Raw genomic sequence first — 23,063 nt, forward strand, 5'->3', positions numbered from 1 at the left:
GCCTCTGGAGAGACCAGAGTTGGATTCTATCAGATGTGGTGCTATCAGGATGTCCATCACTGCAACTTCTTCAACAAGACTGGACAGGACAAATCCTCTTGTGTCATCATGCAGTTCTCCCATATACCAACCATCTTCATCTGTGTCTCCAAAGATGTAAACATATTGTCCAGAAATGAGAGGAAGCTCTAGTTCAGGCCAGTCATTGGGAGCATCAAAAAGATCACAGCTGTATTGAGCTATGAATGCTCCAAGCTCTGCCAGTTGTTTTCTCATAGCCTCCAGGAGAATAGATTCCTTATCTGCTTCCAGGCTAGCCTGCTGCAGCCTGGAAATGACAGAGTTGGATCTTTCTCTTTCCAGCCATTCCAATTCCTGAAACAGCTGCTGACTGCTTTTATTTAGCTTCTTATACTGATCATTCAATTCAATCATCTGGGCTTGAATCAGTTGCAGGGTTGCAGTGGAACAGCAGTGCTGATCTTGGGTGCAGGACCACTCTCCCTCCGGCTCAACCCATAGTGCTTCCTGCTCCTACCTCCTTCTGCACAAGGCTGACCAGGGCTTGCTCCAGGCCCCAGCAGGACAAAGGGCAACTGTGTGCAAGAGGCCCCCAGCCTCCAACACACCACATTGTGGTGTCAGCCACCAAGCTGGTGCCAAGGCCACCAATGACTGTGTTCCCTGGCTCTTTGAGGGGTGCAGACCCCTGACCCCACTGCAGCCACTGCTGCCCTTCCCCACCGTGAACTGTGGGCTGTGGTGAGAGAAAGTGGCCTTCTAGGCATGCTCTGGCCATAAGCTTCTAATGGACAGGTGGGGCAGCATGGCCTGAGATGGAATGTTCTGGCATTTAGCTCGTAATGGAAGGGTCTTAGATGGTTTGTTGTGACCCCTCTGCTCACCAAAGAGGGGTACAGCATTTGACATGAGATAATGTCAAAGATAGATTGCTTCCAAGACATGCTCAAGACAACTCAACCAACTGACCTCTTCTGTGCAAGTGAGTTTGCTGCTGGAAGAAATCAGACCCAAGTGGAGGAAACCAACAAATTTGCAACAAAATTTTGCAAACTCAACTCATGAATTTTGAGCTCATACCAATAAGGGGGAAGCCAATAACTTCATCTGTGCTGTCTGTCATACAGGCCAGGTGCCATTAGCCTTTTTGGCCATCTGGGCACACACCAGTTCATATTCAGTTGCTGTCACCCAGCACTCTCAGGTCCAGAGAAAGCAATAAGTACTTCAGCCTCTTCTTCATCCTTAGTGGCAATTTTTTCTCACCACATCCAATAAGGGATGGGGATTCTTCTTGGCCCTCACGTTGCTGATTATTGCAGCAGCCTTTCTTGTCAGAGAAATGAGCCAAGACATAGACTTCTTGTTTATCACAACATGAAAAGAGTCCTGGTTTACTCCTCTTGACAGCTCAGCCATCCTGACTCCAACTATTCACTGACTCTGGATGCAGCAAGCTTCTACTGTAGGTTTCCTTTGCAGCCTCTGACTGCTGGTTGTTTCCCACTAAACTGTGGCTGCATGTATTAGTTTGCAGACTCTGATTGCAGGCTTTCACCTAGCTAGACTGTGGCTGCAGGTTCCAACAACAGGCTCTAACTGCAAACCCAGACTGACCTCACAGCAGTGATTATCTCTCCCCAGGATCCTTCTTCTTCATGATCCTCTCATTCCCTCTTCCTCAAGATTCCTCCTCATTCAGATCCTCCCCACACCAGCTAACCCACTCCCTTTTAACACACTTATCTTTATTGGATGTGACTCATCAGGGACGAGGCTGAATTAGGTAATTTACACAGCTGTTACTTATCAGGGGCAAGGTCACCTGTATTCCCTTCTCCTACAGCTGATCTATCTATAGAAACACAGAAAACTGTCCACTTATCTCTTACAGCAGTGGACAGATTCATTTTTAGCTGTGCTTTGGCCCTCCCAACACCCTCACAGTCCCCCTGGAGTTCCCTGCCCCATTTTCCAGAGGTGTTAAATGCTCTTTTTCTCCCTGAGTTCCAGCCAAATTTCTCTGTTCAGCCAGGCCAGTCTCTTCCCTAGCAGCTTGTCTTTCAGCACAAGGGGACAGCCTGTTCTTCTGCCTTGAAGATTTCCTCCTTGAAGAATGTCCAGCCTTCCTGGACCCCTCTGTCCCTCAGGCCTGCTTCCCAAGGGACTCTCAATCAGTCTGCTAAACAGACCAATGTCTGCTCCCCTGAAGTCCAAAGCAGCAGTTCTGCTGTCCCCATTCCTTATTTCTCCAGTATCAAAAATTCTGTTGCTTCATTATCACGGTCTCCAGCCAGCCTCAGCTGTCACATCTCCCACCAGTCTGTCTCAGCTCACAAACAGCAAGTCCGGCAGGGCAGCTTCCCCAGTTGTCTCACTTTCCAGCTGTGTCAGGCAGTTCTCTTCCATGCACTCCAGGAACCTCATAGACTGTTTTCTCTCCACTGTGTTGTATTTCCAGCAGACATCTGCTAAGTTGAAGTCCCACACAAGAACAAGGACCAGTGATTGTGGGGATTTTTCCAGCTGCTTATAGAATGTTTTGTCTGCCTCTTCTTCCTGGTTGGTCAGTCTATGACAGCCGATGATCTTCCCCCAGTCCTTAACCATAAATCTATGCATATAACCTTATCATTGCCATAATTAAGCTCAAGGCAGTCAAAGCGCTCACTCACACATAAGGTTACCCCAACTTAGTTACTTCCTTGCCTGTCCCTTCTGAGTCTACAGCCACCCATTGCAGCACTCCAGTCATACGAGTTATCCCATCATGTCTATGTGATGGTGTCTTGGTTTTGAAAGACAGTTGTCTGCTAGGGAAAACTAGAGCCTCCCTTAGAATGGAGAATGTAAACCCCCTTCCCTCCAAATTATAATTTTGCAATTAGGGGCTCTCAGGCAAAGATATGGGAAATAGGAGTAACAGTTTTTACTAGGAATATTAAAAACAGAAAATACAAATGTAGTAGTACAAAAAAAAAAAAAAAAAAACAAGCAAGGAAGCAAACAAAGATCCTGGAAAGAGCCATGACACAGTCAGGGATACGACCTGGTACCCTGTTGCTCAGGGTGTTGGAAGCAGTCCAAATAAGTCCTCCCAGAGTAACAGATGTGGTTCTGTGGAGTAGAGATGGTCCTGTAGAAAGTCCAGTGGTGATGAGATGGGTCCAGTATTCCTCTGGGAATCCAGTGGAAAAACTGGATCCCTTGTGTCCTTCAGTCCCAGTTTTTATCTAGGTAGGAACAGTTGGCTCCTCTCCCACTGTGTGGAGCATCTCACAAGGGGATGATGGAATATGTCATGTCATTGGTGGGCCCTCATGGCCCATTATCAGAAAATGTCCCCCTTGGAGGATGGAGGGGTGGTGAAAGAGATAAGAAACACTGCCCCACCTGGGTTTAATGGCTGGGCCATTATCAGAAGGCATCCTCCTCCCTCGCCCCTGGAGTAAGGAGGATAACACATCTCCGAAAAAACAGCTTTCAACAGATGAAATGGAATACACACTTTTAGGTTACATAATCCAATACAGATGGCAACTATGTCATAGTTTTCCAGCTGCTCAATGGCCCCCACAGTTAATTTTCTTCCCAGTGATTGGTACATTGTTGTGGTTTTTTGATTCATGAAGAGAATAATGTTGATCACACGGTGATTTTGTTGTTTCTCAGTTGTGCTCAGCCCAAGTCAAGGACTTTTCAGTGTCTCATGCTCTGCCAGTGAGGAGCTGCACAAGAAGCTAGGGGGGAGCATGGCTTGGACAGCTGACTGAAACTGGCCAGAGGGATACTCCACAACATAGAACATCTTGTCCAGTGTGTAAACTTGGGGAGCTGCCTGGGAGGGGTTGATTGCTGCTCAAGTATGGGCTGGGCACTGGTCACTGGGTGGTGAGCAACTGTATCGGGCTTCACTTGTTCCTCTTGCATTTTATCCCCCTGTCTCCTTTTCACAACAATTATTAGTATTGGGTCTATTATTATTGGTGGGGTTCTTTTGAAGGGCTTTTTTTTTTTTTTAAATTGTTAAACTGTTCTTCTCTCAGCCCATAAGCTTTAACTTTTCTTTCTGATTCTTCCCACCAGGGGCAGGATGGAAGTGGGTGAGGAGCAGCTGCGTGGTGTTTGGTTGCCAGCTGGGATTTAGCCATGACACAGGCTCAGTGTCAAAACACAGACCCTTCCATACGTCCAAACATGGGTCTGATAGATCAGCAGGCATCAGCAGGCAGAGTGAGGCAGAGTGAGAGACTGTGCTGATTTTGCACAGCCTAGTTTTTAGTATCAGAGAAGGGCCACTGAAGTAGCTTCTGTGAGCAGCTGTTAGAAGCTTCACCATGTCCAACAGAGCCAATCTCTGATTGCTCTGAAGATGGACATGCTGCTGGCCCAACTCGAGGGGCTGGTAACACCTCTGTGATACCATATTTAAGAAAGAAACCAAAATGGCGCATGGGCAGTTTTTTCCAAGAGGTGTCAAAGCACTATTACGTTACGGTCGTAGGCTGGAGACAGACATATAACAGGATTCACTGAGGATCATGTGACAAACAGCCTAGATTTATTATGGCTGCCCCCTTTTATAGGGGGCTCAAAATTCCTGTGCCTGAAGAACTGACTGGTCAGGGTCTTAGCACTGCCCAGCTCTCTGGCCAATGATATAGCTGCATTCAGGATTGAATGGGATTGACTGGGGTCCCCTGTTTGAGTTCAGATCCTTCGTATCATTGTTCACTTAGGGACTTGTTTACTTCTTTTCTATATCAAACTAGGCTAATTGAATTGGGTTTCTTATTTATGGCCAAATTTATCTGTACAGCCTCAGTCCAGCTGTGCTGTGACAATGAGCCACCGCCAGAGGTGATCCTGAGGCCAGGCATGACCATACAGCCACCATGGCCGACACCATTTTGGCACAGCCCATGGTGAACCTTGCCTGCCTGGCCACTCCTAGCCAGCTGTGCTGAGGGCAGAAGGGCAGGGATGGTGGTGGCAGCTTCCCTTTCTCAGTGCCCTGCATGAAGAGAGACCCTGAATGGTGCCGGTGCCACGGCGGTACTGTGTGATGGCAGCAGAAACATGGGGAGTGATTCCCCAATGCACAATTAGATGAAGTCAGCCTCTCAGCTCTGCAAGATGCTGCAGAAATCTTTGAATTGATGGGATTTGTTGGCAATGGTATTTACGAGCAGCAGGGTTTTTCCTCCTAGTCGGAGAAAGAGGAAGAGGACAAAAAAAAAAAAAAAAAAAAAAAAAAAAAAAAAAAAAAAAGAGACAACATGGTGGCACCGAGGTACCAAGGTCAGTGGAAAGAAAGAAGGGGAGGAAGTGCTCCAAGTGTCAGAATTGAGATTTCTCTGCAAGCAGTAGTGAGGACTATGGTGAATCAAACTGTCCCCTTTTAATGCATGAAGTCCACGGGGAATGAAAAGGTCCACTCACAACGCATGAGAAAAGGCACTCACGCTGGAGCTAGTGGATGCTAAAAGAACTGTGGTCTAGTAGGAGACCGGAACAGAGAGAGAGGGCTGTTGATTCCAAACTAGAGCAGCCTAGCTTTAAAAGACTACAGCCCATGGACTAGTGACCCATGACATGGCAGTTTTGGGAAGACTCTTTTTGTCCGTGGGAGGGACTCATGTTACAGCAAGTTGGGCAGGACTGCTACTTGTGAAATTAGAACCACGCTGAACCACATTCACAGAGAAGTGTATCCCACGGGAAAGACCCCATGGCATAGCAGAAGAAAAAGACTCCTCTCCCTAAGCAAACTGAAGAAAGATCTCAAGTGACCAACTGAAAGGCTTCTTTTACTCATTATTCTCCTCTGAGTCTGTTAATATTGAATTTACTTTATATCTTTAAGTTTGAGCCTGTTTTCCCCTTAGAGTTTTTTCTCCCAATCTTTATCTCAACTCATGAGCCCTTCATTATGATTTTCATGGGTGCCTGGTGTCTTAATCAGTGTCAAACCACAACAGAGACAAATTCCCTTTTCTTTAGTTCCCCCAGGCTATAACAGCAAGGATTGCAAATGACACAGGATTTATGAGCTAAAATCTATGCTTTGAATTACATTTGAATACAAGTTGGTAACCAGTACATTTTAAGACTGCTCTGCAAGGAACCACACACTGCAAATGAATGTTGGCATAGGACATCCTGAAACAATTGACTATAGCTGTAATAACTGCATTCCTGTTCTGTGACCTCCCATAGAATGGGAATGCATTCCCATGGATTGGGCCCCACAATTTAAAAAGGATGTGAAGGTCCTCAAACAAGTCCAGAGGAGGGGAACCAAGCTGGTTGGGCTGGAAGGCATGCCATTGAGGAGCAGTTGAGAATTCCTGTCTTGTCTCCTTTGGAGGCTGAGGGATGACACTGTTGTTCTCTACAGCTTCCGCAGGAGCAGATATGGAGAGGGAGGTGCTGAGCTCTTCTCCCTGGCATCCAGGGACAGCACTCCTGGAAATGGTTCAAAGCTATTCCAGGGAAGGTTCAGACTGGACATGAGGGAGCATTTCCTTAGGAAGAGGGTGGTTAAACACTGGAATGGGCTTCCTTGAGAAAGAGTCAATGCCCCCAGCTTGTCAGTGTTAAAGAGGCATTTGGACAATGGCCTTAAGAACAAGTTTAACTTATGGTCAGCCCTGAAGGGCTCAGGCAGTTGGATGAGATGGTTGTTGTAGTTCCCCTCCAACTGAAATATTCTAATGTGTTCAGTTCCTAGGACTGGCTGCAGAGCTGCAGGGTCCCACCTGTGCTATGGCAAGGCTTTCACTCTCTGGAGCAAGAGCCTTGGGATGGGTATGAAAGATGTATGCAAAATATAGCACATAGCCACCAACTTATGAAGAGCTGAGAGACGTGATGAGCACTTAGCAGCCAGTGTTGTCTGTTCTTGGTGTTACTTCAAGTAACACCACTTACACACATTCATTTCAGTACTTCTGTATGAGTGTCAGAAAACCCATGAATGAAATTCAAAAGCAAATGAATGGAAATGAAGTCAGTTTTGGTTCCCATAAAATCAGCTATTCAGTATATCATGCTGAGTTTTGCTACGCTGGCTGTGCAAGGGAAGGGGAGGATGTTCTGACAATTCAACAGCCATGCTTGGGACACTTCACCCTCTTCAACAAAAATATCAGCAAGGGACACTTAAGTATTCAGTGATGTGAGTCCTGAGGTCCTGACATTCACCCTGAAAATGGTGCTACAGGATGAAATCACGGAAGGAATGGACAGAGCCAAGCAGTACAGAAAGGGCACTGGATTGCTTGCTGAAGTTGCAGTGTCTAATATTAGCCACAGGTCAGATACTTTAGAAATCCTTTCAAGAAGGACAGAGATCCTGGGACAGCCTTCCTGCCTGTAATCCCCTGGAGCAGCACACTCAATAGCAAGTCTTTGAGGCTTGTAACTCAAATCCTCCAGGCTGCATAGAGAGGACAAATGGCTCTTGGATACTTTGGTCTGTACCTAAAATAGGAACAAAGCCGTTCCCATGTGCCTCCCCACAGAGCCGGGGAGGGGCTTACATGGGTGAGAGTGTCCGTGGTGTCTGCACCTCTCTTCTTTCTACTACACTCACAAAGTTGTTTCTTTCACTCAAGATACTGAACTTCGGCACCAGGCAATAAGCCACTTCTCTCCATACCCAAGGTTGTAAGGATATCCAAGGACAACCGATTCAGGCTGATACACGGCAGGAAAAATGTGCAAGTAAGACAGTGCAGCAGACGCCAGCCGCAGGAGCGGGTAAGTGAACTGTAATAAGCATTGATGAGTATGGGATGTGGGACCTGCTGTCCCTGCACAGAGAATCTGAGGTCCCTCTGTGATCCTAAACATTGGGGTTCAGAAAACAAATGACATAGTAAGGGCAGACACCAGCCAGAATATTGGAGTGGGGGTGTCAGCAGGAAAGAGAGGAAGTGGAGCTGCGTCAATGGGCATCACCTGCCACTGCAGGATTTAGGGCAGAGTCCAGGTAACAAAAAGCTGCTGAGAGACAGATAAGGGGGACCCGATGTCTGCCCCGTGCCCCACCCCCCCAAAAAAAAAAAAAAAAAAAAAAAATCAGGCTTGAGCAAATGAAGAAATAAATGGCATAGAGTTCAGGATTATCTAAGTGGGAAAAAGAAAAATGTGTAAACCAAAATATTCACACAATGGTGTTAGCAGGAAGCTGTATGTTATCTTCTAGGGAACAGTGTGAACAGCAGTAAAGGAATGTCTTGAGATGGTGTTGACCCTCAAAGAGGAGCTGTTATTCCAGAAAATTCATAGAAGTGATTGCTTTTACAGGAATAGCCATTGGTAGATGAAAAGAGACCTAGAAGATTTTCAAATTTTCATAATCAAGAACATTCTTTAAATCCCACCAGCTACTCTGTTTTCAGGGTGACTAAGATGGCAGAGACCTGTTCAAAGCACTCCAAGCATACTCCCTAGGAGAGTGTGTAATTTATAAGGGTCCTGTGAGTAAAACTAAGCTCTTGCTGCTGTAATGTGCAGGCTTTGATGGCATTCACAGACTCAGGCTCTGCACCACTGGCTCATACATTCCATTACATTACTGCAGTACAGATTTTTGAACTGCTGGACTCCTGCCTTAGTCGTGTAAAACCCAATACCCCAGTGGCCACAACCAGTGCCCAAATGGTGCTATGTCTGGTGCCATGAGCAAGCAGGTGTGGAGGCACCCAGGTGGAACTGGAATTTATAGCCTCTACAGAAGGAATTGACAGCAGACTTTAATGACCTGGCTTAGCTGATGACATGGAGACTTTAAGACACCTCAGATTGTTAGTGTTAGGAGTGTTGGCATGAGTAATGTCACTGATTCAGAACACAAGCATTTCTAGACAGGAGGTTTGGTGCAGTTAATCATGGTTGGGCTCCTCTTGAGAAGCATCAGTGATGTGTCAGCCATAGTATCTGCCCCCTGGACACCCTTATTGCCTGACCATAAACATGCCTCACCATGATCTACCGGAAAGCCAATTTCTGAGTTTGTCTGCTACTGATGACTCCTTAAAAACTCCCAGCTTACTCTGCTCTGACAAAAAGCCATAAAGTTATAATCAGAAAGGCATGTTCAAAAGAATAGTCCTGTTAGCAACAGCATCTTGTCAAATTTCAGGTGTAAATAATTGCACGTTCTTCCATGAACTATTTGCACAGTTCCAGTTAGGCACTGTCTCACAGTATCCTCTCTCAAGACCTGAGGAGTTGCAGTATTTCCTGAAGACAAGCCTCCCCTTTCTTCATAAACAGGATCTATTTCCAAGAGTAGATGAACAAATCCAATGAAAATGCTGTGTCCTGCTCTTAAGTTATAATGGCTTTGGAATCTTCATTAGGATTGAGAGGTGCATGAATAAGACAGCAGGATGAAGTGTCATGAGAGTCACAACTCAAGAGCAGCTGAAATGCAAGAAACCACACAAGGTGAGATTTATTGATGGGCAGATGGACCAGTAAGGCTGCCCAGCAAGCTCTGCCTAGATCATGTGCCACAGCAGGCATAAGCGTTCACTCACCATTGCCAGACCTGGGCACATCCAGCTCTGGGGGTACCAGTGCTCAATTGCATTTGGAGTTTCATAGAATCACAGAATGGCTTGGGTTGGAAAGGACCTTAAAGTCCATCTCATTCCAACCCCTGCCATGGGCAGGACACCTACCACTATCCCAGGTTGCTCCAAGCCCCATCCAGCCTGGCCTTGAACACTTCCAGGGATGGGGCAGCCACAGCTTTCATGGGCAAAGTGTGCCAGGCCTCACCACCCTCATAGGGAAGAATTTTTCCCCAGTATCCCACCTAGCCCTGCCCTCTGGCAGTGGGAAGACATTCCCCCTTGTCCTGTATCTCCAGGCCCTTGCCCAAAGTCCCTCCCAAGCTCCCTTGGAGCTTTTAAGAGACTAAAAAGGACTCTGAGGTCTCCCTAGAGCTTTTTCTTCTCCATTCTGAATTAATTTTGCTTACCTCAGGTTCTGCTGACCAGGAGGAACTTCATTTTTCCCACTCGAGGGTGCTGTTCCCATTGGCAAAGGACACCCTTCTGGTTTTCCAGTGCCCAGCGTCAAATCCCAGAGCTCACAGACAAAATGGCCATCGGGCTTGCTCAGAGCTTCATTTGGACTCACTGAACAGGGTTTCAGAGAGTAACATTCTCATGGACTCTAACTAGAGAACTTGTTTGACCTCTGAGCAGAATATCATCCTGTTCACAGCAGGCATCTGCTGGATAAATTATTACATTTTTACAATCCTGTGTATGCTCATAATATATTGTCACATAAATAGTAACCCAGCGTGGGTTCAGTAGTCCATATTCAAAAATGATGAGTGATTTTTAAGTTCCTCATATCTTAATTGTTTAATGAAGTATTGAACAAACCTGATAGGTAAGAGACTGTGTGCCCGTCTTTGTCCTTCAGACCCCCTTGGATGTCTCAAGGTACAGATCCCAAAAAGACTGGGATCATTCATGGCTTGAAGGCAGCACTCTGCAAAGGGATTGAGTAGCAGTATTCAGCACTTGTAATTCGAAACTCACCATGATTTATGATTATGGACTGCTGAGGCATGCAGGGTTAAGGCTTCTCACCAAGGCTCTGTGTTCTGAGCTGCTTTGCTATGCGGAGCCTGGCAGGTGTGTGCTGGGTTGCGCTGCTGCTGCAGGTCTGTGTGCTGGGGACCCTCTGGTGAGGACAGAGATGTGTCCGCCTGAGTGGGAGGACTTGGCTCACACCTCTGTAACTAAAGGAGTCATAGCAAACCCAAGGGAAAATAAAAGGCAAACAACACCTGAGCACCTTCCTTTGCTCCAGGGGTCTTAGATGTTTTTGTTCCACCTATTGCTCACACTGAAACAAGCAGACTTTTGTGCATGAAAAGACCAATCCTTTGGAAGTCAGTGGGAGTTTCTGTTCACATCAGTGGGCTTTGAATCAGCCTCAGAAAAACTGGCTTTATAAATATAGGCAGTGCAGACTGAGCACTGTTTTAAGTTGGTTTCAGTGATGACCACCTGCTTGTAGGAGCACCAGGGTCCCCTGAGGCTTGGAGATGGCCAGAGTTTCCTGGGAGGATTTTAACTCCAGGACCCCAGTATTTCGTGCAGCTATATTCTCTGATATGCTGTGGCAACCTGGCTCCTGTAACAGACACTGTTACAAGCCATCCCTTTGCCAGCAGCTGGATTGTGCACTGTCTAGTGGGAATGGAGCAGATGGACTCAAATGGGTAAGCGAGGAAACTATTCGCAAGTCACTGTGTTTGTTTTTAAATTGTTCACATTTCTGCCTACAAAGGTATTTATAACCATGCTCATCATAACCGTGCTGACTACAGCTTCAGAAAAGTCTAGCGAGAAAGAGCTGATGGGCAGCATTTCAGTGAGACAAGGGAACAGCCTTAAGTGCTCCAAGAATGCATTATAGCACAGGAACAGCAAACAGGATCGGTGCTTCCAAGGCTTGAGAGCAAGAATGACGGAGTGGAAATTTTTTTGGCCTGCGTAAAACAGAACAGAATAGATCATCTTAAGCGTGTTTTTTCCCGGCCTTAAAATCTACGCAGCTGTACCGCGCCGATTCCAAAGCCGCGATCCACAGGAGCACTTTCTCCTTGTTTCGGCTGAAATACTACGTATTGCTTTAACCACTGTTTTTCCGTGTAAAGAGCAGCTGCAGTTTCGCTGAAGGAGCCCTGGGTCCCCCGCGCCGAGCTCTCCCCGCGAGGCCGCCCTGAGCCGGGGCGCGGGCAGGGCAGGGCGGGGCAGGGCCGCGGCCGGCGGGGAGCGGAGCGGGGCAGTGTCCGGGCCCGCCGCCGGCGGGGAGCGGAGCGGAGCGGGGCAGTGTCGGGGCCCGCCGCCGGCGCGGAGCGGAGCGGAGCGGGGCAGTGTCGGGGCCCGCCGCCGGCGGGGAGCGGAGCGGAGCGGGGCAGTGTCCGGGCCCGCCGCCGGCGGGGAGCGGAGCGGAGCGGAGCGGGGCAGTGTCCGGGCCCGCCGCCGCCGGCTCGCTCCGCCCGGGCGCGCAGGGGCCGCTCTCGGGGCGCGGCGGAGCCCGGAGGTGAGCGGGCGGCAGGCGAGGGCGGGCGGGACACGCGGGGCCGGGCCGGGCCGGGCCGGGGGTGGCGGGGCCGTGAGCGCGGGCTCCGTTCAGCCGCGGCGGGCACGGGGGTGTCGCTTTTACCCCGCGGCATGAAAAGACGTGGAAGATTTTCTTGCTGGCAATGAAAATTTTTCCCAGAGAGAAGGACGGCAAAGCCGGGCAGGAGGCTGAGGTGATTTCGTTTGTGATTTGTTTTTAGAAAGATTTGTGTAACGATCAAAATGCAAGTAGGGTAACGACAAAAAAACCAACCAACCAAACCAACCAACCCTAACTTTAGACTAGAATTTCTGAAAACCTCAAATAAGATACTTGACAGCAGATTTCACTTTTGGAATCGTTTAAAGCCAGCTGGTAGGTTTTAGGAGGTAGTGACAGTGGGATAAGAGTAAAGTCAGGTGTCAGGGCATGAGGCGAGTGTTTCTGGAACAGACCAGTGTTAATTTGCAGTTCAACAGCTGAATTTTAGCTCACCAGATTGGAAAATGCATCTTTATCTACGTCAGTTTATCATCATTTAAAGGTAATTCCTTCTTTTGAAAGTGTAGTATGGAGTTCTGTGAGATTAGTTTTGCCAAAGTCAGATGGAAGGTGTGTGTGAGAGGATGCATGTGGTGAAGTTTGTCCTCAGAAGGAACCAACCTCAGCTTCAGCCAACAATGAGAACTGGGGTGAGGTGTGAGACTCAGTTGGTGATTGATGAGTCTACAAGCTCAGGTTTAGCAAGATAGCCATGAGGCTTGAAAATAGAGGAATTTTTTTCTGCATTTCTGTTTTTTCTTAAATAAAAAAGGACAAAGCTTTTTTTAACCTGGGGGCTGTACACTGGAAGATAAGACTTCATGAGCCGCTTGTGTTCAGATCAGCAAAGAAGCTGCTAAAATGGAAAACTGCATCTTATGTTAAGCCAAAAGAGCTTTTTACTGAGAATCAAAGCTGCTGAGGATCATTAGGTGTTAAAATCTGTTGAAATTTGTGTATAATATTAATTTTCTTAATCTAATTCCCATCTCATGTCAGTTGTGTTAAGGAGATAAACGTAGTGTAGAGACTTTGCAGCTTGCCAGCTGCTTCCAACAGGAAGGAGAATAAACACCTGCAATGAAAAATTATTATTGCCCTGTCCTTTTGTTATAGTCTACCAAAATCCACAGAAATGGGTTTATTTTTGCTGTCACACCAGTAACTACAAGAGACTTGGCTTCTCTGTTCACATGTGGCAAAGATTAGATTCACGCTGGCAATCTTGCACCTTGGGCTTAAGGAACTAATTCAGCTCTAATAAAAATAAAATCTCCTCTGAGTGGGTGTCCTTTACCCATATTGTTGGACAGTGTCTGGGGGGACCCTGCGCTGCCAAAAGAGAGACAAGTGATGCTTGAGGATGTCTAAACTATCTGCTTTTGCCTTCCAAATCTGTTTGGGGACACCAGCATGTCTGAACTCCAAAGCCCTGAGGTTGTGTACTCCTGCAGGCATCATCACAGGCTTCCAAGTTCAGTATGCCTTTTTGGTGAAATAGAGATGAAGAAGGCTTCTTTTTCAAGCTTCTCCTCATGATAGAGCTTTTTTTCTTCACTTCATGAGGTCACCAGATTGATGGAGCACATTTTCACTGTTTTTTTTAACACCACTTACAGTTTCTGATGTCCTTTTGAGTGCAGAACTTAAATGACATCTGATCTGAAGGAGAGCATGAGCTCTGGAAAGTCAATATCTTGATAACAGCCAATCTTTTATAAACCTGGCAGTGTCCAGTAAATACAAAAATAACTTAATCAGGCATTCCTGCAATTCATTTTTTTTTTCTGAAAGGCGGCTAATGAGAATCCTTGATATCATTCATGAGCCCAAGAAGGCTCAAGAAGCAAAAAGGTGTCATTAAAGTCCAACTGGTTTCTGTTCTTTGAGATACATAACAAGAAAATTGATACTGTTTTACTAAATTTTTTGTTCTGTATTATCTCTCTTGCTTTTATAATACCCTAGACTCTTCCCTACAGAGCTTTTGGGGGAAAATTGCTTTCAGGTTCAGAGAGTTATCCAAAGTTTCCTTTTCTGACATGTTTACGGCAGAGAACAATACTTTACAGGGCAGGGAAGGAAGTGAAAGCCTCTGTAGATCACTTATTTTAACATTATTCTAGGAAGCAGCTTATGTGGGCTTAATACACAAAAACCAAACTGCAAACCTGATAATTCTGCTTGTGAAAAGTGATTATGGTGAAGGAGAATTTAGTCAATACAGCTACAGGTGACAAGGCTCCAGCCATCCGGGCACACACCTGAGCTTTGTCTCATTTTCTTCCAAGGTAGAAGTCCATGGGACTTCTCTTTTTGGAGAGCATAGTGCACAGAACTAGTACATGAGTTGAGTTTGTGACCAGTGCTTGCAGCAGATCAAGGGATCTCCCAGCTGAGCTGCAGCAGCTGGGTTGTCGCCTGCCAAGGTCATGATGATTTGTCCGGACTTTCGAAGCAGTTGTTGTGAATGAAAGATCCTTCAGGGAATCTTCCAGATCCTAATTCACAGCAAATTTCTCTGCAAGAGGATAAAATGCCGCTAGAATGTTATTGTACACTACTTTTTCAGATCTAAGATGAATAGGGGATAGTTCTATAAGCTTGCTACTCACTCCTGAGAGAAATACTGGCATGGTGTTTGGTGTGATATGATGCAGAGGGTCTTTGCAAGTTAGTTGTGGATGTTCACCCAGAAACTGCTTGAGGCTGCATCTATCATATATTTAGGCTTAATTTTCTGGTGTTTTTGTTTGTTTTGTGTGTGTGTATTTTGGTTTGGTTTTGGTTTGTTTTAGGTTCCTTTTGCAGAGGCCAGTAAGGACTTGATGATACGAGTTCAGATATTTCCAGGTATGATGTATCAAATGGGTATTTGGAGCTCAGTGGAGATGCAGTTTCATTAGCTTGAGCTGTGTTTCTGTAGAGAAAGGTGCCACCTTTGCCAGGTCCAGGCCATTTGTCATTTCCCCTTACACCTTGCATTGAGCCTGCACAAATGATTTTGAAGCCTGGAAGTGAATTGCACTGAGGAACTGGTATGGAGTAAAATAATCCCCAAGTAAAAACCAAAAAAGTTTAGCTTAAACCCAAATCTTTTTCTCAAGCTGGTTCTCTATGAAGCCTCACAAATTCCTGTATTGAGCATGGCGGGGTAGTGGCGCTGAAGTGGGAGTGCTGGCCAGGAACGGGTGGAGGCCAGGGTCCAGTCTTTGATGACTCTGTTGGTTTACACTGGCTCTCGGTTGTAAGGAACCTGTCTCAGCAGGGGGATCTTCATGCTGGAAAGGGCAGCAGTTTCATTTTAAGGACTGTAGTGGATCTGTCTACCCACTGATATAATCTTAAAGGAAACACATCTCTTTCTTTTCACACTGTGCTCTTCCAGTCTTAGGCTTTGTTCAGGTGAGAGCAAACTTAGAAGAAAGGAGATTATAGAACATCAAAGAACTAACACACACAAGTCACAACAAATAGTCCCTCTTGATTTTCCATACTGTAGGGTGTAAGTAACCTGTACTTGTTCTTTGAAATACTGAAAACTGAGTCATTATATCACAGCATTATCTGAAAAATCACACTTGTTTAATAAATTTAGACTCATTGGATGTACCCAGACATTACTATGACATAACAAGTACACATTAAAATCCAGTGGGGGTGCAGTTGAACAGAGGGGCATGCAGTTTTGAACTCACTCCACTTCAGCTGTGAATTTAGAACCTGTTGATAAGAACAAAAGTGCTATGGGACTTCTGGAGTCAGAATTGTTAATTGTGCTCTGTGTTTTATATCCTGCTTGTATTTCTAATGTCTCTTCCAGGTTTCTTCCCTGTAGGAGAAAAGCCACAGTTTCATGTAAAGGAAAAGCAGAAGTCAAAAGTCTCACTTAAAAATAGATTCTTTAGGACGCCAAAATCTTGTAATTATTTCTCACTAGTAAAATTAATTATCCTTGTTCTAGTTAATATTAACTGAGTAATTGAACACTTCAGTGGAGTATGTTGAAGGTGTAGAGTTTACACATTTCCAGTGCCATTTCATTGCATTGCCATACTCTGCAGGTTCTGTTGTAAAAGCTGCCCCTTACAGAGTCCCTAGACCTGGAGTACACCTGAGAGGAGGTGAATGGGAACCTCTGCCAAGAGCTGGGGCATTGCCTCCTGCCCAGCAGTGTGGACAGCCCTGGCATGCCCAGCGCAGGCTCTGGTTCTGGATCAGTCCCAGGAGCTGTTACCCAGCCCAGACTGGGGCCTGCTGTGAAGCTGCCATGAAGGACTGAGGATGCAAAGCATTGTTCTTCACTGGATGCATCCTGGCCACCACAGGTGTTGGCAGATATCTTGGTTTGAAAGACAGATGTCTGCTAGGGAAGGGCAGGGCCTCCCTCAGAATGAAAAATTCAAATCCCCTCCCTCCAAATTATAATAATTTAGAAAATGAAAGGGGCTTCCAGGCAGAGGTATGGGGAAAGGAATAACAATTCTTTACTAGGTATGTAAAACAAGGCAAACAAAAAACAACAACTACAGCATTAGTAGTAAACAGAACCAAGAACCTCAAGGGGCTTTATATCACAAAGCCCAGGACAGTCTGATCTCAGTGCCCCTGCAGGTCGCCAAGAGCACCAAGCTGGAAGGGTGGAAAATCCCAGGCTGGTGGATGAGATGTATCAGAAGCTCTGCAGTGGTAGCTGGAGCGGCAGAGATGTCCCTGCAGGGCAGGGCAGTGCGGGGCCGCAGAGCAGCAAAAAGAGCAGTGCTGAAGAAGAGGTGGCGGGGGCGAGTCAGGTCCGGTCCAGCTGCAGCAGGGCAGGAGCAGGAGCTTTCCTGGGCACATGAGGATTTCCCGGGACCGGACTTTATGGTGACAGCGAACTCCTCCCGCAGCCAGCAGCAGCCTGCCCGTTCTGCCTCCGATGCCGAGAGCAAGAGCCAGAAGCTGCCCCCAGCCCGGTCCTTTTCCTTCCTCCAAAACTCACAGTATCTTCCCCCTCCCAGAGAAACTCCCAGAGACCCAAAGAAGTGTAGCCAGGTGCTACAACTCCTCTCCTTTGGCCCCTTTGTTCTGCTTAAGTACCTATAAGTACCCAGTAGTTACTTTCCTGGCAATTTATGGGAAAAAAAATCTATAAGTAAAATGAAACAAATCTAACCCCCAACAGCAGAGCTCCTCTCCTTGGGGCTGCTTTGCACTAATGGCATAAGTCAGTGCTCCTGGTCTCACGCACTGACCTGGCTGTAGGGTGTTTTCCATCTTAACCAGGTGTCTGCAAGTCTGTGTTCTGTGCCCTTAGCCACCCTCCTCATTTGAGTAACGGCTTGCATTTTATTGTGGGTCTCTGCTATAAGCATGTATTCACTTTTAGTATATCTGTATTGGAGGTTTCATATTTCGTTCTGCTGGCCCTCTATGGCAGGTTCTCCTTAAGTAAAAAGAAAACAAATGTCATCATTTTCCCAGTTTTGGAAGTCCATTTAAGGCTGTTTCTGTTGGGGGTCATTTTTGTGGCGTTTTCATCTTTGCTGATGAGTATGCCTCAGCAGGTTTGTCCAAAATGAAATAGCAATGTCAAGAATCCAGTGCATGTTCACCACTCCTTTTCCAATATATTTTCATTTTAATTAATTCAGGAGTTTTATTTGGAAAAATAGGAACTATGTTCAAAGAAGACTGCAGTCATACCATAAATTCAAGACTGATTCACCTTTTACTGAAACTGGTTTTGATAAGAACTACTGTCTTTGTTTTAAAAGTCAATTCTAAAAATAAAGAAATTCTTCAAATACTTTTCTTTGTGAGGTTCCTGCACTGGTATCCACAGGTATGGCATATGCCTTCCAACCCAACAACTACCAGGGCTTTGAATCAAAACACATAAGGAAAAATAAATTGTGAAAGAGGCAAACTACAGGCTATGTTCAGATCATTTTGTTTGCAATAAGCAGTGTTATTTTTATCCCTGAGGTACTATAAGAGGTTTTGGGACAACAGGTTCCCTGTTGTTCATCTGTCTGTCTTCATACATATGTGAAAGAACCTTCTGCAGGGTTTGAAAGATGAAATGTCAGAGTTTGTGTTTAATGTTTTCAAAGAAAAGATCAGAGGAATTTTTATGTTTAGGGAGGACACTGAATTAAAAGCATGAAAGCAGAATTCCCCAAATAATCACTTCTGCGTGACTTTTCTTGCAAAGTTACTTGTGGTGAATTGAAGCAAGGAGAAAGTGACCCTCAGTATCAGTATTTTAAAAATAAACCCTGAGCTCAGGCAGCATGAATCAGGGCTGTGCTGCGGAAGCCGGAGGTGCTGATGGTGTTCAGGGGGATCCAACTGGCTGAGGCTGGCACGGCCCTTTGCTTGGGGCTGGGGTCTTCTCCCTCTGCAGCTGCTGCTGGCACGATGGTGTTAGCTCAGGCAGGGCAGAACAGCCGGCTGCAGTGAGGTAAATTAGTGTCTGTTCTGCAGAGGAATTGGCCCAGAGGGGAATAAATGTAGTGTCAGAGTTCTCTCTCAGATCCGCTCGTGCCTGCAGCAAACACAGGGTTCCTGGGCAGCAGAGCAGGAGGAGGAGTCCAGCTGAAGGAGTAAACGTGTTCTCAGAAGACCAAGAGGACCACCAGGGCTAAGCAGTCCAAATAAGCCCTGTCTCTGTCCAGTGGGATCACTCATTAAAAGGGACCCACTGCATATGTACTTAAGCCATCCCATAACGCCAGAATCGCTGGATAAATAGCACAGTGTGGTTGCAGCCTTCAAATCTTGACAAGGAATGCACCGTCCTGTAGTGATTTGTTTATGTAATAGGTAAAGCTCCATTGGAGGCAGGTTCTCTTCATGTTAGGCACTACTCCAACAAAGAAAAGAGGACAGTGCCTATGGAAGCAACTGGAGTTTTACATTCTGCTTTATAAGCTGCCCCTATCAGAGTTTTTAAGATAACTGTGCTAATGAAGAATAATTCATATTCATGTTTGTTTTCAAATGAATCTCATCATGTGATAGATTGCATTACTCATTAAGCAGTAATCCTTGTGAAAAGTGAGTCTCAATGCTTTTAATCTTGGAGAAAGGGAAATGTTTCTATCTGTTGCTCTCTCAATGCTTTCGACATATTTTGCTTTTGCAGTGATGTTGGGAATGTAGATGTTCTCAGATAAGGTTTGTGTTTTGAAATGAAAAATCATGATAGTGTGTACTAGTTTTACAGGTAGGAGTAAATTAGAGAAGGTAGGAGTATAATTAAAGAATCTTCATTTTAACCTAATTAATTTTTTTTTTCCTAAGCTTTGGAACAGGCTGGGGAGTTTGTAGGAACAAATACCTGGGAAACTGATGCAACTGTTGATACTGAAATTTAAAGCTAACTCATAGAAAGTAATTAAACTGTGTGTGTCTCCTGCATAAGGGAGGAGAAGGAGGGTTGTGTGAAGTTATTCACTGCATGTGTAGGTGTGCTGCAGTATAATACAGGATGCCTCCCTCAACTTCATGCAACAAATTAGTACCAAGGGATAGGTAAGCACTTTTCTAATCTACGTTGGCATTCAAGATGATCCAATTCCACTTTGCTGTTTCACCTTTGCAAGGTCTGTGGCAGAGGTTGCACAGATCAGTCCCTTAGGCCTCCTTATTTAACACAGCAGGTTCTCTCATTTTGACCCCAGATAGTTGTTCAGTAGTTCAGTGCTTCGCTGAGGTAGATGCTCAGAGGTGCTGGTGTGATGAATTAGAAAACTTGTCTTTAGGGAAATAGCCTGGTTGGGGGAGAAAGAGGGATAAAAGTGCTTGATACAGTGTAGGGCTTGCTTGTATGAATTAGAAGAAATGGTGATGCTTTGGACTGCAGGGAAGTAGGAATTGTAGGTGAAACTACAGACTAAGAGCTTCTGAAGGCTGCTACAAACTGCAAAACCTAGTGTGTGGCTGAAGGCACAAGGACAGAAGAGGAGGAGCTGTCCTGGAAGGGACCAGAAGGGTGATTCTTGGAGGATAAGGTAGGAGAGAGCCATCAGACCACAACAGTACAACTATTTAGGAATGTTTGTGCTTCAAAAGGGCTGGAGACTCAGGTAATGCATTGGAGAAGCATTGCACTGTCTCACAAACTCGTAAGAAAGAGGCTCTATTGAGAGCTGTGTTGGCATTTTAATGTGACACGAGTATGGCTTGGAAGCATGAACCTACCACCTGCTTTTTATTATTCCAGATTTTTAAGTTAGAATTAAACTTTTTGAGGCCTGATATGTGCTTGTTGAGTAACAGGGTTAGTGATAATCAGCTGAGTGATTTCAGTTGGCAGTAGAAAAAGTGTCAGAATTGTCATGAATTATCTGGGCAAGTATTTTTTGCTCCTCCAGCATTTGAACATCCATCCACATAAACTGAGTATTAAGGCCAGAACTTGCCTTTGGAAGAGTTTCTCATGAAGTTATTGATGCCCAGGCTCAAAGTCTTGAGCTTTATTCAGTGTGTGTTCTCACAGTGTGATTCCTTTTTGCTCCTTTCTCTTCCAGTATCTGTCAAAATGCTTCTATTGGTGTATGAACTGCTTGTTGGTACAATCTTTGTGGATAAATAACATTTCTATTTAGAGTTTTTTTGGCAGTTTTTACTGTCTCTTAGATTGAAAGACACAATCTCATTAAGATTTCCTGACTCTGTTTTTGCTACTGATTAATTTAGAGAAAGAACTGGTGAGCAGTTGTAGGAGAAGTAATCTCCCTCTTGATTCTTTGAATGATCTTCCAGCCTGGCTTCTTAGCTCACTGTGGCCTGAGGCCAATAACTTTATTTTCTTCATCAGTTCTATCAGGTGATGTCAGACAGTGACGGATGTTTCTACAGTGAGACGGGAGGAAATAGCAGATGTCAGGAGAAAGAATTAAAGAAAAAAATGCAAAGAAATTGACAAGTAGCTCATTTGGGGTTTATAGGTGCTTCCTTCCTATATTTCACATTTGCACTCTTGAGGAGACACACATAGGTCTGGGACTATGTGTCCATGCTTTGTGGAGATGTTGTAGCTGGTGCTTTGAGTGCCACAGTTGCTTTACTTGGACACCAGTGGTGTCTGATGTTCTTACTGAGCTGTAGTATGGTCTGTAGCTTTCTGCACAGTGATGTGGCCTTACCCAAACAATTGGCATGCAATCTCCAGTGTTTTTTTGCTGAATTTGTTTGTTTGTTTGTATGGGTAATGTTTGGTAGACGAACATTATTCTCAAGCGTCAGGACAACAAGGTTTACCTCACTCTGCCCTAGAAGTAACACAGGAATGTTACTTCATTTAATAATTCAGCCGTGGACTAAGTACCAGCCAAACAGCAAAGGTTTTGTCTCTGTCGCTTTTATCCTGATAATTTAATACAGCACTTTGTTTTTCAGACTAGTTCGATGAGTGCTGCAGTTCAGCCTAGTTTTTTTGCAGCATTAGTAGGAAAGTATCTCCAGTTTCTTGAAGAGAAAAATAGGGCAGAAACAGCTGTGGTATTTCAAAATTTGAAGGTACCTTCTTGGGTTTTTCTTAAGTTTCAGGAGAGGAGATTTGCACTTCTTCAGGGATCTACTTGGCGGGATTTCATGGGAGACTCTCCTGGCAGGTAAAGGTGCTGATCTTCCAGGACAGCCAGTTTGAAGCACATGCAGTCCATTGCAGTGTGCAGGAAGACAAACAAAACTGGTAGGAGACAAAGAAGCACGAGCATGGAACTGTTGTTTGAGCTTAAACACAAGCAGGAAGCATCAGGAAGGTGGGAGTGGTATGGATTGCCAGGAGCAATATAGAAGTGTTGCCTGGGCAAGGAAGGATGCATGTTAGAAAGCCAAAGCTCAGCTGGAGTGAGGGGTGTAAAGAGCACCCAGAACAGCTTTGCAAAGCGCATTGATAGCAAGAGGGAGGCTAAGAAAAAAATTGGGCACACTGCTCTGAGCACCTTCTGAACAAAGGCATGGTGAAGCCAGAGGTATTTAGGGCCTTTTCTGGCCTTGTTTTTAGCTGAATAAACTAATGCTTGTTTTTCACTGGGCAAAACAAGGAAGCTGTACTCATCCCCCTCAGTGAGGGATGATTGAACGAGACGAGCTGTCTGATTTGCATTCTGACGTGGTGAGTGACATCAGCTGAAACCCATGCTGTTGGTCATACCTTGCAGTCTGCTTGGGAGCCAGGCACTCGCAGGCAGAGCAGCCCAGCAAGGAAGGAGCTGGCAAGTGGAGCATAAGGTATGGGAAGTTAGTATGTAATTTATGCTGGGTGAGGAAGATGTTCTCTGCAGATCTAGGTAAGCAAGTTTGTCAGTTGTGGAATTTTTATTTGCAGTTTCAAATGTTTGTTTGGGCATTTTATGGTTTGTTTTTTGGTTTTTTTTCTGGAACAGAGCTCTCCCAAAAATGGAGTACATGAATTTTTTTGCCTTTGAACAGAGCAGCACATGACTTGGAAAATGAATTTATTCTTGTGTAGACAACAAACATGAAATAATTAGGTAGGAAATGTCAGCTGGCAGATCTAACTGGGGAGAGCAATTGAAAGCTAGGAAGTTGAGGCTAACTGGACATTGGTGGAGAAACAAAGCTGCACAAACAATTTCAAATTTTTAATTATCTTCCAAAGAGGATGTGGAGAACAGAGTCTAGGTGAGGAGGGTGAGCCTGGAGAGCATACTGTTGGTGATTACAAAGGTAAGGTGGTTGTGGTTTCATTTCTCTTGCTACTGGTCAGAGTTGAAACATCTTATTTTATGCAAAAACAAATGGAGGTTCTGTCAGAAGCTGTAGTTTTAGAGAAAAGGAGTCAGAAGAGAAAGAGATGAGAAGGCTAGGGTACTAGAGAAATAAAGCAGAATTAGCTGCAGGTAAAAAGAGATTAATGTCCAAACCTGCACATGTGA

General features: G+C 45.3%; 1 protein-coding gene across 6 annotated transcripts in view; it reads left to right on the forward strand.

Moving 5' to 3' along the window:
* The first annotated feature begins 7,582 nt into the window (after window positions 1-7,582).
* Window positions 7,583-23,063, forward strand: part of LOC120763493 (ceramide synthase 4-like) — a 47,003-nt gene continuing 31,522 nt past the window's right edge. The window contains exon 1 of one of the 6 annotated variants that reach the window (XM_040086852.2): window positions 7,583-7,785. Coding sequence is in view for 1 of the 6 variants with exons in the window: in XM_040086847.1 (XP_039942781.1) it covers window positions 22,420-22,454 (35 nt within the window). In the remaining 5 variants the exon portion in view is untranslated. Of the gene's footprint in view, window positions 7,786-12,056; window positions 12,109-12,203; window positions 12,323-18,526; window positions 18,617-22,317; window positions 22,455-23,063 lie in introns of those variants that run through there. The other 5 variants (XM_040086848.1, XM_040086851.1, XM_040086853.1 and 2 more) reach the window with 5 other exon arrangements.

This window comes from Hirundo rustica, chromosome 26 (genome assembly GCF_015227805.2).
Source record: "Hirundo rustica isolate bHirRus1 chromosome 26, bHirRus1.pri.v3, whole genome shotgun sequence".
In the NCBI taxonomy this organism is placed as follows: domain Eukaryota; kingdom Metazoa; phylum Chordata; class Aves; order Passeriformes; family Hirundinidae; genus Hirundo; species Hirundo rustica.